Below are 15,470 nucleotides of genomic sequence, written 5' to 3' on the forward strand. Positions count from 1 at the left end.
ATTTTTAAAACGGCTTAAAGTATCACATACAGAAGCCCGTCAAGTTAACAAGTGTACAGACGCTTGTTTACTTATTATACACAATCTTATGAGGCTACACAATCTCAGCAATGATTAGGAGCTCAAAGTTTAGATCCAATCTCAGGACAACATGAAATAAATGATAAGAAATCAATAAATAACTGCAAATTATTTTATTTTCTTCAGCATGAGTATGACACTTATCCTTGGAACGGTGGTAGGAAAAGTTCAATGCAAATGAAAAACTTTTTAGTCAGTTTTGCAGGATTAAATTTATAATTTTATGAACATTTAAATGGAGGATTATTGCTCATCCTTGCTATCTCCAAGACAATATAATTTTACATAAAAAATGAGAATAAGATTTAAGCAAAAATGACAATATCATGCTTATGCTAACATTTTAATTGTGGGATCAAGGAGGCCTGAGTTCAATCAGAGAATTCAGAGACTCTTTCTGCAGCTTTCCTCATAAATTCATCGAACTATTGCCAATCACCTGCATAGACAATGCTTAAAACTATGTATTCTAGAGTGTTTATCAATAGTAAGCCCAAATCCAACAAAAGCTAGTGATCCTGTTTTCGTGTTTAGATAATGACACAGTGAAAATCTATTCAGTCATTCACATAAATGCTCATCTAAATATTGTGGAAAACTAAATAACAAAAAATAAGATTCTGAGTTAAAAAATATGTCTTTACACTTGGATAAGAAAAGATTTTGTGAGATATTTGCTGTGGAGGGTGACGATCAGTGCAAGAGTGGAAAGTTTAAGAGGTGAATGACCACGGATGTATTTGGCTGATGGTATGTCTAACCTTAGTATAGCCTGCCCTTAATTAAACCTTCCACTTTAAGATTAAACTTAATGCGGTTTTTAGACTTTGACATGTGTATCAGTTAGTGTTCATTATTTCTGAAACATAGCAGAGAAAAACTCTGAATAATATGACCAAGGAAAAGAATTTATTTGAAGGATATGAGATAGCTCGCTGAATCAAACAAAAACTGTGTATTAGATTAACATGTGACATTCATCCCTGAGAGGCCTGAGCCAAATTTTTTTTTAAAAAAAGACCAAAAGAATATATTAACATGTGACCACATTCTAAATAAATGAAATTTTAGCCTTTATTAAAAAATTAACAAAATAAAAAAGAAACCTATGTATATGTGTGCACACATTTTTTCTTTGTTTGTTTGTTTGTTTTTGTTTTTGCTTTTATTTTGGAGACGGAGTCTCGCTCCGTTGCCCAGGCTGGAGTGCAGTGGTGCAATCTCGGCTCACTGCAAGCTCTGCCTCCTGGGATCAAGCAATTCTCCTGCCTCAGCCTCCCGAGTAGCTGGGACTACAGGTGCATGCCGCCAAGCCCGGCTAATTTTTTGTGTTTTTAGTAGAAATGGGGTTTCACTGTTTGTCAATGCTGGTCTCGAACTCCTGAACTCAGGCAATCTGCCTACCTTGGCCTCCCAAAGTGCTGGGATTACAGGCGTGAGCTACCGCGCCCGGCCTGCATATATTTTTTAAACATTTATTTTAGCGTTACCAAATGGTCTTGAAGCATTCATTTAAAAACACAAAAACTCACTGCAGCTGTCTGAACACTTTTCTACTTCACCAAAGAATGCCGAACAAGTTAAAATGAATCTGTTTTTAAACACTTCTCCTAAACCATGAGCATTAACTTGATTTCCTCTGTCGTAGGGATATCGGAGACAATATAACATGCATCACAGAGTTCCTCCTACTGGGATTTCCCGTTGGCCCAAGGATTCAGATGCTCCTCTTTGGGATCTTCTCCCTGTTCTATGTCTTCACACTGCTGGGGAACGGGACCATCCTGGGGCTCATCTCACTGGACTCCAGACTGCACACCCCCATGTACTTCTTCCTCTCACACCTGGCGGTCGTTGACATCGCCTACGCCTGCAACACGGTGCCCCAGATGCTGGTGAACCTCCTGCATCCAGCCAAGCCCATCTCCTTTGCGGGCTGCATGACGCAGACCTTTCTCTTTTCCACTTTTGCTGTCACAAAATGTCTCCTCCTGGTGGTGATGTCCTAGGATCGGTACGTGGCCATCTGCCACCCCCTCCGATATTTGGCCATCATGACGTGGAGAGCCTGCATCACCCTCGTGGTGACTTCCTGGACCATTGGAGTCCTTTTATCCTTGATTCATCTTGTGTTACTTCTACCTTTACCCTTCTGTAGGCCCCAGAAAATTTATCACTTTTTTTGTGAAATCTTGGCTGTTCTCAAACTTGCCTGTGCAGATACCCACATCAATGAGAACATGGTCTTGGCCAGAGCAATTTCTGGGCTGCTGGGACCCTTGTCCACAATTGTAGTTTCATATATGTGCATCCTCTGTTCTATCCTTCAGATCCAATCAAGGGAAGGTCAGAGGAAAGCCTTCTCCACCTGCTTCTCCCACCTCTGTGTGGTTGGACTCTTTTATGGCACAGCCATTATCATGTATGTTGGACCCAGACATGGGAACCCCAAGGAGCAGAAGAAATATCTCTTGCTGTTTCACAGCCTCTTTAATCCCATGCTCAATCCCCTTATCTATAGTCTTAGGAACTCAGAAGTGAAGAATACTTTGAAGAGATTGCTGGGAGTAGAAAGGGCTTTATGAAAAGGATTATGGCGTTGTGACTGACAGTGACCTAGGAAGTTACATCGTTGAGCGGTTCTTAACCCAACTATGTACTGGTGGGACCTCTGCCCTCAATGGACATGAGAATTATCTGAGACATTTATTTAAAATGGAGCTATCTCCTGCCCTACCTTTAAATGACTGATTTCAGCACATGTGGGATGAAATTCTAGAAATTTATCTCTTCAAATTGTGCTGCAGCTACTCCACAGCAGGACAATACCCCTTACAATATCCTCATTAGCTTTTAAGCCAGTCCCATGCCTCCCATAATGTTTTCCTCAAAACACTGGTCCCTTCAGAGGACTTTAAAAATAAGTTCTGTAGTCAAATAAGTTTGAGACTTACTTCACATCACATGCCTCTGTCTAGGGATCACAATTCATATTAGCATAGTGAACGCTGTAAAAATTTCTCTAGGAAAGAATTCTATTCCAGCTTTAAGCCAGTGTTTTCTAAACTTATGTGAGCACATAAAATTTCTAATGCTAAATGGCAAGTTAATGGGTGCAGCACACCAGCAGGCACATGTATACATATGTAACTAACCTACACATTGTGCACATGTACCCTAAAACTTAAAGTATAATAATAATAAAAAATAAATAAATAAATAAAAAATTTCCTTGGTAATACTTAGTAACAGTTTCCTGGAACAGGAGATCTTGATATTAATTGGCTCATTGTAAATACTTCCTACAGCCCCCTTCTAGGGCAGAATGATTTTTGTTTTCCTTGCAAAGTGAGCCTCTAAAGAGATGTAGTTCTGAGCATTATGCCTCGATCAGTCTGTAAAAATCCGGGGTCTGTTTGGATACAGACCGTGAGGGACCCTGTCTCTAATGTTCAATGGTAGATCATCTAAAGAAAATAAATCCAACCCTGTCCTCCATCATGGATCGGCATTCCTACTATAGAAGCTTCAGGAGATGACCTCATTCAACCTCACAATCTTCTAAATTTGAGATTTTAAAAAATATGATTCAGTATACATCTTCCTGTGTTTGCCACTGAATGAAATCAATCTAATTATTCTAACTCAGGGTTTTCAAGATAAACCCAAATTTCTCCAAAAAGAAAAATGTAGAAAGATTTCAAAATCCACCACCTACACACTTAAAAGTTGTAGCAGCTTCCTATGCCATGGGAAACATGTCATTTCGAGATGATGTTTTTTCTAGGTTTAAGTTTGGAGTTTGGTCTTAAACATTTATATTTAATTTCTTATTGTCTTAGTTCAAAGAATTTACTTTTATATCTTAAAGTAACTTTTTACACAATAACTGAGTGTCATATCATGTTAGATATAAAACTGTGTCCTAAAACTATTTTATAATTTTTTTTTTTGAGACGGAGTCTTGCTCTATCGCCCAGGCTGAAGTGCAGTGGTGAGATCTCAGCTCACTGCAACCTCTGCCTCCTGGGTTCAAGCGATTCTCCTGCCTCTGCCTCCTTAGTAGCTGGGACTACAGGCATGTGCCACCACGCAGAGCTAATTTTTGTATTTTTAGTAGAGACAGGGTTTCACCATGTTGGCCAGGCTGGTCTCGAACTCCTGGCCTCAGTTGATTCACCCGCCTCAGCCTCCCAAAGTGCTGGGATTACAGGCATGAGCCATCCTGCCCGGCCTATTTTATACTTCTTATACTATTTATATAGTATAAAAATAATTTTAAAACTATATTTTTTATTTTATAAAAAGTATACTATAATATAATTTTTATACTATATACCATATTATATTTTTATAACTGTTGTTTCCATTTGCTACTAACATTTTCTTTTGTATGTCGGTTTCCTGATTTCTACATTTTCTGCAGGTCACCTGGAACATCAAAAGAAAAAGAAAAGCTGTAATATTGATGGGTGGCCTACTGCGCAACAAGATTTTCATGTAGTGTTTTTGGTGTTCTTATATGGATGTTTCTTCTCGCGGTGGATGTGTAGAGTCAGAGCACAGATGGGCATACTCTCAAACCTTAATAACTCTGCCAGATTGCCCTCTGAGTTTATTCTAAACCTTAGCAAGTCAGAGATCACACTGTATGGAACTAACTTCTTTCTAAATTGCATGATTGATTGATAGGAGATTGCCAAATAACATTTGGACTGCCTTACATCCGGTAAAAGAACTCAGCAAAATACAAATACATATGATAATATCTTAGACAGCAAATCTTCTCATCCCACAAGAGGCAGGAAACTGCTAGAGGAAGCTGCCTTGGAGAGGATTCTTTCCTCCCCTCCCGAGAGGAGCTGAACTTAAAATCTCTCCATTTCTCAATAGACATTAGAGAACATTTCCAACAGTGGATTTGCACTGGTGTTTTGTACCCTAGAAAAACGTTCCCTTCAGGTAGGTTCTAATAAGCCCCACTGGGATACTTTGGACTCCCTTGTCTGCTCTCTGCCTCTCTAACGTTAGAGGGTCACTTGGAATCAACTAATATTTCAGGTCCTTTCTTCCCATTTCTGCTGCCACAAAAGGAACCCAGATTACATCAGGGAGAGGCTGAGCTCCAGAGGTTCACACCAGGAGCTTATTCATTGTCACAGTGTTCCTGCTTCCTGACAGGTTCACTTGAACCATCTGGAGACTGGGGAACAAGGGCAATGTGCGTATTCATGAAATTCAAATCATGCCAAGTATTCCGGGATGGTAATTGTTGTCTCAGAGGTGTGCTCTGTGGCTGTCTGTGTTTCTTAATTGTGCATCCTGCTGGAGTTGAGAACAGAAATTGAGAAAGACAGTTGTTTTATCTCTCCTTCCCTGAGGAGGTGAGCATGTAGGAAGTTTCATGGCCCAGCCCCTCCTGAGAACCCTGAACTGCCAACCAGACTGAGCCCATCAGAGAATAACATCTCATTTTCTGAGGATTCTGATACATTTTCAATCAGAAACAGAAGCAAAGATTCTGCAGCTCCCACAGAAACTCCCAGAAACCTTGCGGTGCTCCACCCTTCGAGATCCTTGAGTCCAAATGTGGGAGCTAACCAGGTTGCCTTTCTTTACTTACCATGAATTCCTCCTAGACTCGTGGTAGCACCTAGGCTTTGGTTAACTCTCACTCTGTTACTAACACTTTTTATTAAGTATTGGGAAGGGAAGTAAATTATTTATTTTACGGCTAAACATATATGCTCATCATTCATATTATATATCAATGGTTCCAGGGGAAAAATAGATGCACATTTGATGTGAAAATTATGTGAAAGTGTTTAGGACTTGGCTATATATGTTTCTTTGGTGGAGAAATATCTGTGTGATAGAGATATCTTTGGGAAAGATGACACTCACAAAAAAAGCCAGAAATTTATGTTTTATAGATTTTGATAAAATGTGTGAAATAATTTTCCCAGTCAAAGGAAAGTATAGCACAGTATATTATGGAGAGATGTTACATCTCAGGAAAATTAATACATGTCAGCTGTTTTATAAATTATGCATTTAATTATTGCCAGTACAGTCACAATACATGCTAATCTATGAGAATATATTTAATGCAATAGAATATAAACCCAAATGGATGCTAAATCTATGTCTTATCTTTCATTAAGCATGGCACTAAAGAGGGCATAAGGCACCTGCAATGTACTAGATAAATATGTATAAATATTAGATTTTCCATAGACTGGAGGATAAGTTTTTGTGGTGCACATGGAAAGACTACAAAAAAAGAACTGAGGTGGTAGGTGGTGGTGTAACAAAGTAGGAAAACGATGTAATAATTAATAATACTTTAAATTTTCTTTTTATAGGATTTTTGTTTAATGTGTATACCTTTTTATTTATTTCTGCTTTTCCTCTCGAGGCACATCTTCACAATGAAATCTTCACAAGCTCAGAACCATTAACTTGCTATACTGTGTTCCTCCAGTGCCCAGTTCACAGGAAGCACTCAAGAGTAGGATCAATTGTTATCAACCTTTAGCAGATTATTGAATAGACGGTCGTTACATGAAACTGACACTCAGTTCTTCATGGTCCACGATAGTTCTTATATCCAGAAAACTTACTTACATTATCAACTCTGACTCCATAAGACAACTTTGCAAAGTCTTGGCTCATAACTATGTAAGCAATAAGATAAATTAGTTTTCATTTCTCACTTGTTACTTACAAGTAAACAGCCCTGAAGCTCAGCTGAGCTACAGATTAACTATAGGTAATCACTTTAGCGATTCTGCTTTACCCATGCCCAAGATTTTAGAAAACAACCTGACAGATCATTAAATTTTCAGATTTGCTTTTTAAAATGCAGGTTCCATAAAGTTATGCTGTTTTGCTTATATATAAAGAAACAAATGCCTTTTTCGATATTTACTTTAAAATTCTAGTTTCCTTACCATGTGTTAACTAGATAATCTGTCATTTTTTAAATTCTGAAATTGTACATATATAAATTAATGTACATCTCTATGCCTGAAAGCTACATTTGGAATTAGAATGTGTGTCAAGGTAGAGCAAAATCACCTAGTCCACTCCTTCCAACCCCCTAGAAATTTACTCTGTTTGGTTTCCTCTTGATTGTCTTTAATTAACAATAAGTATGTCACATAGGTATCAAATAAAATAAGAAAAAAATAGATAAAAGAGAAGTGATTCAAAATTCAAGTGTTTAAACACTTTATGAATCCTCCTGTTGTTCTTGACACATTTTTAAAATTTCATTTTAATTCAGATCATTCGGGATGAAATTCTTCTGAATTGTAGCATTTTATTTCCTTTGGGAAGAAGGGGCTGAACTTGGCATAATTATACTAGACTATACTACAAAAGAAACCAGATCTAATATAAGGACATTAATACTTAGTTATTAATTCATTTGCTTATATTTATTTATATGTCATTTGAAAATGTGTATAAATATACACAATTAAACGGATATAAAAATGAACATGCCCCCTCCATTTCTTTAAAAGAAATCAAGACTGAATCAAACAGGACTACTGTTCTGAAAGAATACTCAGACTATGAGGTACCTTATTTTCCTTCTTTTACACATGTTTTCCAGTTGGCTTCAAAAAATCATGGTTTTTACTGTGTTTCTTTTTTCCTTTATATCTTCCTTTTGAGGGAAATGAAAAATTGAGAAAGGACATTATTATTTTATAAGTGGGTGGGTTTGAATACATCTTTCACAGTCTAATATTTTTCTATGCCTTATAAGCTTAAAAAATAAATTTAGGAAGTTTGATAAACACAGAAATTTTTTATTTTATGTTATTTTGTGAGACGAGGGCTTGCTATGTTATCCAGGCTGTACTGGAACTCCTGGGCTCAAGCTATCCTCCTGCTTTCAGCCTCCCAAGTAGCTGGAACAACAGGTGCATATGACAGCACCTGCTGAAAAATTTTTACCTAAATTTTTCAACCTAAAATTTAATAAGTCCTGGTCATAAGTGAGGAATTTTTAATCTGTCATTTAGATTATTTTTGTGTCAAGGTAACTTGATCACCTATCAATAATGCTTATAAGAAAATAGATATCTCATCTGTTGCCGTTAGAAAGGAATCTGTCTCTTTCCCCAGTTCTTGCTTCAATGAAGTTTCCTTGACCCAGAGTCTGGTCCTCACATTTTAGATCCAGCTTTGGGAATTTTGTTCAGGAACTGCATCATATGACCCAAAAGCAAAAGAGGAAAATGAGTAAGTCAGGATACCTAAATGTTCCTGTATTTAAAGTTCAAAATGTGACTGCAAAAGGAGTCAAGAACTTTACTACTCAACACATTTCTGCTTTGTAGAAATAACTGCTCAACAAGATAAATTATTACCTAACAGTTGATTGATGAATATGAAATCAGAGCAAGAGGGGCTAATTAGAGATTTTACTAGCTAGGGCTATTTACCCAAACCAACTATCCAGACTGTAGACATAGAATCACCAGGTGACTAGGATGCTGGTGCAGCTGGTTCCCCTTTTTCTTATCCTGAATGTCATTAAGGATGCATTGCCAAATGCTGCCCCTCTGGCCTGATGACTACACTCTGTATTGGTCACCTGCCTTCTTTTTCCTATAGTCTTTCTCACACAACCGACTACACTTGGGCTCACTGAATGAATCACATTCTTCTGCTGTGCCTCCCAGAGATTTCATCAAAGCACCTGCAGGGGCCTTCTGGAGGCTCCTCAAACTCTCCAATGTTTCCTGAAGGTGTCGTGTGTCTCACCTCTAGATTGTTATTCTCATCAGTTACATGTGGGTTTCACAAATTTATTTATCAGAATGCAAGTCTGTCTCTTATATCCTCGGGAAACACACCTTTATATCCCAGTTGGTATTGACAACAATTAAACTAGGGACTGGCCAAAAACAGTGCCTTTCCTCACTTTAATCTCACTAAAGTAGATAAGACTCAAGTTATTTTGTTCTTGCAATGGCACTGACAAATGTTTACACCAAAAACCATGTTGAAGTTCATTAAGGAAACTGTGATCCAAGATCCAAGGTCAAAAAGACAAATTCATCAATTCAGCACACCACCAACTCACAGGCTAAGCATCTTACTGCTAATTCATCAATGCTGCCATTTGTCAAGCGCCAAACTGAATTATTGATTTGTCAATAATTTCTTTCTGTTGGTTACTTATATAGTATATTGCAATTCTTGTTGCTGAAGTCAGCTACACTTTTTCTATTTGAAAAATAATTTCTTGCATTTGGGATTTCAGGTATAGTGATTGTTACAAATATGAAGGACTTGAATTAACAGCAAGTTTTCAAGTAAAACTTTACTTATGTATAACTGAATGAGTTCTTAAAGACATTTACTAACAATTTTCCACAAACTAAAAATTTATAAAACAATAAATAAAATAGACTTTAAAAAAAGTGTGTCACATAGCTGCTTGTTTTTTGTTGTTGTTGTATGTTTGTTTGTTTTTTTTTTAGTAGTGAAATGCTGAAAAATCAGACAATGGTCACAGAGTTCCTCCTACTGGGATTTCTCCTGGGCCCAAGGATTCAGATGCTCCTCTTTGGGCTCTTCTCCCTGTTCTATGTCTTCACCCTGCTGGGGAACGGGGCCATCCTGGGGCTCATCTCACTGGACTCCAGACTCCGCACCCCCATGTACTTCTTCCTCTCATACCTGGCCATCATCGACATCACCTACGCCTGCAACACAGTGCCCCAGATGCTGATGAACCTCCTGCATCCAGCCAAGCCCATCTCCTTTGCTGGCTGCATGACACAGACCTTTCTCTTTTTGAGTTTTCCACATACTGAATGCCTCCTGTTGGTGCTGATGTCCTACGATCGGTACGTGGCTATCTGCCACCCTCTCCGATATTCCGTCATCATGACCTGGAGAGTCTGCATCACCCTGGCCGTCACTTCCTGGACGTGTGGCTCCCTCCTGGCTCTGGTCCATGTGAGCCTCATCCTAAGACTGCCCTTCTGTGGGCCTCATGAAATCAACCACTTCTTCTGTGAAATCCTGTCTGTCCTCAGGCTGGCCTGTGCTGATACCTGGCTCAACCAGGTGTTCATCTTTGCAGCCTGCGTGTTCATCCTGGTGGGACCACTCTGCCTGATGCTGGTCTCCTACTCACACATGCTGGCGGCCATCCTGAGGATCCAGTTTGGGGAGGGCCACAGAAAGACCTTCTCTACCTGCTCCTCCCACCTCTGCATGATGGGACTCTTCTTTGGCAGCGCCATCATCCTGTACATGGCCCCCAAGTCCCGCCATCCTGAGGAGCAGCAAAAGGTCCTTTTTCTAGTTTACAGTTTTTTCAACCCGATGTTGAACCCCCTGATTTACAGCCTGAGGAACGTAGAGGTCAAGGGTGCCCTGAGGAGAGCACTGTGCAAGGAAAGTCATTCCTAACAGATGTGACATTTGAACTGCCAGCCTCAGTTGTCACCTGGACTCTTGATGCCCAATTATTGCCTCAATTCAGAAAAGTTTATTATTTTCTCTTTATCTGTGCTTTACTGACAGAAGGGCAAGCCTTCTCTCGTTTCTTGCAGATAAAATTTTAGATGTGTTGCATTCATTGGGTTTCTATGAGATGTGGTTTTATCAGATGATTTTTTCTTTTATTTCACAATTACTTTAATATCTGTAAAATAAAGAATTATTTTAATTCATTTTCCCAGTCCCAAAAGTTAAATATAGGCCACTTACTTCTTTAACCAAATGATATAGTTTCACTCTGTGTCCCCACCCAAATCTCATGTCAAATTGTAATCCCCGCATGTCAGGGGAGGGGCCTGGTGGGAGGTGATTGCATCATGGGGAGGGATTTCCCCCTTGCTGTTCTGCTGACAGTGAATGAGTTCTCACGAAATCTGATGTTATAAAAGTGCAGCACTTCTCCCTTTGCTCTCTCTCTCCTGCTCTGCCATGGTAAAACATGCCTTGCTTCCCCTTTGGCTTCCACCATGATTGTAAGTTTCCTGAGGCCTCTCCAGCCACGTGGAACTGTGAGCCAATTAAACCTCTTTTCTTTAGAAATTATCCAGTCTCGGGTAGTTCTTTATGGCAGTGTGAAAGCAGACTAATACACCGAACTATATAAACTCACTAACGGCATATGTCACAAGATTTAAAAGAAAATAAAAAGGTTCAGCCAAAGAAGTGATTCCCAAAACCCAGCAGCACACTTGTCCATTCTCACACAATTGCACTTTCCCTGTTAAATAACAACTCAGAGGTATTTAGTTAGTTGTGTTGCATGCGCTGAGAAATTTTGTGTAAAAATTATTAACTCGTGTACAGGAGTTAACTAGTAGGCTGAGTGAAGGAACAAACTTAAAAGAAGAGATAAGTCAGGCATGGTGGCTCATGTCCGTAACCCCAGCACTTTGGGAGGCTGAGGTGGGTGGATCACTTGAGGCCAGGAGTTCGAGACCAGCCTGGACAATGTGGCAAAACTGCATCTCTACTAAAAATACAAAAATTGGCTGGGTGTGGTGGTGCACGCCTGTAATCTCAGCTATTCTGGTGACTGAGGAATGAGAATTGCTTGAACCTGGGAGGCAGAGGTTGCAGTGAGCCAAGATTGCGCCACTGCACTCCAGCCTGGGAGACAGGGGGAGACACTGTCTCAAAAAAGAAAACAAAAAAGGAAAAGAAAAAGAACATATATAGGGGACAAGAGAGAAGAGAAGCAAAAGAACGCTACAGATCGTGTGGGAACAGTGAACAGTGTTTACAAAGTTCAGGGTAAACTCAGTAGCTAGTAGCTGGCAAAGAGGCAAAACTGGGCATTCCCTGTTGAAAAGGCTGAAAATGAGTATCCAAGAAACTATTTGGGTTGTTTATGGCTTCTTCAGAAAACACTGAGTGTTGAGCTGTGTATTGTACATATGCACATCTATCTCTAAGTGTGATTCTCCAGTGTCTTTTCATCAGCTCTTCCACCTTGGTTAGTCCAGTTGTGGATCATTTCCCTCATTAGAATGTCTTACCCCTGAAAAAAGAAATTTTACTAGACAGTGTAGGTATCTAGCTAGCTCTTCAACCATGGTGGTGAAGTTATTTTTGCTGATCCAATCTATTACCCTGTTAAAAGGTGAACTGAGGCACAATAAAATTTTAAAGAATTTACTTGAGCAAATAGCAATTCATGAATCAGACAGCTCCAAACTATAAGTGGTTCATGGGCTCCACCAAGGGAATGCAAGGGGAGGGCTTTTACAGGACAACCACGGAACTAAAGCAAAGAAAATATTTGATTGGTTACCTTTATACAATTGCCTTATTTGGCCTATACTGCTGGAAAGTCTTTAGTTATATAACTTAGTTGGCAGCTTCTGAGTGCTTAATCTTAAATTTCATTTTGCTTTAATACAAGTATTTATAAGAAATAGTTCAAGTTAATTTTCGCTTGTGTTTGCAAATCAATCTGGGTTAGGTCACTTATGAGGCCTAACTGGCTTTCCCTGCTCCGGGAAAAGTGATTCCATAAGTGACCTAACCCAGCCTGAATCATCTAAGTGATTCTCCATGTCTGGTTTCCATTTTAATTTTCTTTAACTAATCTTCACTACAAATCTAATGGTTAGAGATGAGTCCCCATGCATTTTAGGTGGCTTCCCAGAGTGTTACCTATAAATTCTACTTTCTAACCTTCCCTAAGATTAGGATGCCACTTGCTTCCAGAGTCTTTCTCAATTTTATTATAAGAGAGCATGTCGATACTTTTTCAGCAAAATAGGTGTATGCCTTTCACTTAGGGGTTAACAAGTACTCCACCCAACTCATTATTATTCCCTGTGGGAGAAGATACCCAGGCAGAACTTATTAAATGTAAAAACAAAATGAGTTTTTGTAACAATAGCTAACATTTTGACTCACCAATCAATGGCATATGCTACATATTAACAGCACTTTACACGGGCCATTTCATTTAGTCATAACAAATCCAGGAAGAAGGTCCTATTGTCACTATTTTATGTATGCACAAACCAGAAAGCAGCAAGTGTCAGACTTATCCCTAGACAGTCTGGCTCCCAGCCTCTGTACATAGCACATCAATGTAGAATTTTAATATCTATGTTATCAAATAAAGGATAAGGTAAATGTATCCCAAGGCAGAACTGTCAAAAGAAGGAAGGTTTCTTTATAGTCTGATGTATGACACAGGGAGCTGATCTGTTCTCTCTAAGGTGTGGAGGACCAGAGATCATGTATGAGAGGCTGGTTTTCCTGGATGGTGACTCTTATGTGCTGAGTCACATGAAAGCACTGGACTTCCAGACAAATGCAGAACATGAAGAAGATGAGAATAAAGGTAGTTCTCACTGAGACTAGCTATTTAGTTCAGCTAAGACCCAGAACGAACACACCCATAGTCAGTCTCTCTCTCTCTTTCTCTCTCTCTCTCTCTCTCACACACACACACACAAACACACAGAGCTTATTTACTTTGTGCCAGTCACTGCTCTAAGAATTTTACATGTATTACCTCAATTAATCCTCAAAATAACACTTTGAGTCAGAAGATAATCAATATCCTACCCTACATATAAAGAAACTGAGGCACGGAGAGATTAAGCAACTTGCCCGGTACCCCACAGCTAACAATTACCCAGTCCAGGATTGAACTAAGACAATCTGATCCCTGACCCTATAGCCATAACCACTACACAGCATGGCCTCTATAGAGCATATCTGTGGATAAAGATCAGAGAACTCGTGACAGTGAAACAAAACACATAATTAAGACCAAACTATGGATGTTCAGCTTTAGATAGAAAGGGGTATACATCTTCTAAAGGAAGCAGCTTGACTCTAAACAGAGATGTGAAAAAAGTGGGGGAGTGGTCACAGGAAAGAACTTGACTCCAAGGGTCAAGGATGCATTGCCGTGAGGACTCTGGGGTTGAGCTGGAGAGTGAAACAGACAACACTGAAAGAGAAGACCGACAATGCAGTGTTACAACAGTGCCTTACCAATTGATGAGAATTAAAATGGATGTTTTATAGCATTTTATCTAAAAACAGCCCCAAGACAAAAGAATTCAGTTTCATTATTGATATTAAAAATGGTTATAATCTTTCAGGTGGTATTTACCTGAAAGTTTACCTGAGAACATTGCTCAGGTAGGTATCAAATTTGACATCTAAGATGGGGATCTCCGCAACAGTAGGAACTGGAATCCATTCATTCATTTATCAGTAACAGGAGCATGTTGCCTAGCACCTAGTAGGTACTCACTAAGCACTGGTTGCACCAATTCATGCACCTTTAACTATCTGCTGAGTACTTAGACACAATCGTCAGTGTTAAACTATCTTCTGATTTCTGTATCTTAAAAATCCTTGGGCTTGGCGTGGTGTCTCATGCCTGTAATCCCAGCACTTTGGGAGGCCAAGGCGGGCAGATCACGAGGTCAAGAGTTCGAGACCGGCCTGACCAACATAGAGAAACCCCGTCTCTACTAAGAATACAAAAATTAGCCAGGCATGGTGGCACATACCTGTAATTCCAGCTACTTGGGGGGCTGAGGCAGGAGAATTGCTTGAACCTGGAAGGCGGAGTTTGCAGTGAGCCGAGATCACGCCACTGCCCTCCAGCCTGGGCGACAGAGCAAGATTCCATCTCGGAAAAAAATAAAATAAAATAAAATAAAAATAAAAATGGAATTCATTTTATTTGAATAACCAGAATAGTAGAAAGTAATTGTAGCTTAAAAATTATTTAGCACTTGTGTACAAGACAATATGTTAAATGTTTTTGGTACAATCCTCACATCAACACTGTGAATTAAGTACTAATAATATCCTCATTTATAGAGGGGAAATTGAGGTTTAGAGAATTAATTAATTTACTCAATGTCACCAAAATATCAAGTGGTAGAAATAAAACTGTAGTCCAGTCAATCTACTCTACATTAACTGAGAACCATTCTTTTGGAAAGGGCCTATTGATATTTGTATCTTCAGTGGCTAGACCAGGCCAGTTTCATAGTAGTTACTCAATAAATGTTGACTAAATAAATAAATGAGTAATCATGTAGTCCACACTTCTATATTTTTAAAAAAGGATCTCCATAAAATATGTAATTAAATACAGTGGCAGTCAATTTAATCAGGTTTAGCTCCAGATATATTCCGTTTTTGCAAAAGTTTCTTCTGAGATGAATATTAATAAACTATATCTCATCTGTCAGTGGCCACAGAGAAATTGTAAACACATTCAGAGAGGATATTTCGAGACTAATATAAAAGAAAACTAGGATGATATATATTTGTTCCTATCATATAGAACAAAGGTTATAGGTCTTTCAAAAAGACTGTCCCAAATTGCCAAACCCTATGGTTAC

General features: G+C 39.0%; 2 protein-coding genes across 2 annotated transcripts; both read left to right on the plus strand.

The window, feature by feature from the left end:
• Positions 1-715: 715 nt before the first annotated feature.
• Positions 716-2,666, plus strand: LOC100440466 (olfactory receptor 2A7). Its single transcript, XM_002818621.3, is given in 2 exon segments — positions 716-801; positions 1,730-2,666. Coding segments are annotated over 2 exon segments (1,023 nt in total).
• A 6,925-nt stretch (positions 2,667-9,591) lies between these two features.
• Positions 9,592-10,770, plus strand: LOC100437401 (olfactory receptor 2A1/2A42-like). Its single transcript, XM_024249807.2, has one exon. The coding sequence runs from the start codon at positions 9,592-9,594 to the stop codon at positions 10,522-10,524; it is 933 nt and encodes a 310-aa protein (XP_024105575.2). The 3' UTR covers positions 10,525-10,770.
• Positions 10,771-15,470: the final 4,700 nt, after the last annotated feature.

This window comes from Pongo abelii, chromosome 6 (assembly GCF_028885655.2).
Source record: "Pongo abelii isolate AG06213 chromosome 6, NHGRI_mPonAbe1-v2.0_pri, whole genome shotgun sequence".
NCBI lineage: Eukaryota > Metazoa > Chordata > Mammalia > Primates > Hominidae > Pongo > Pongo abelii.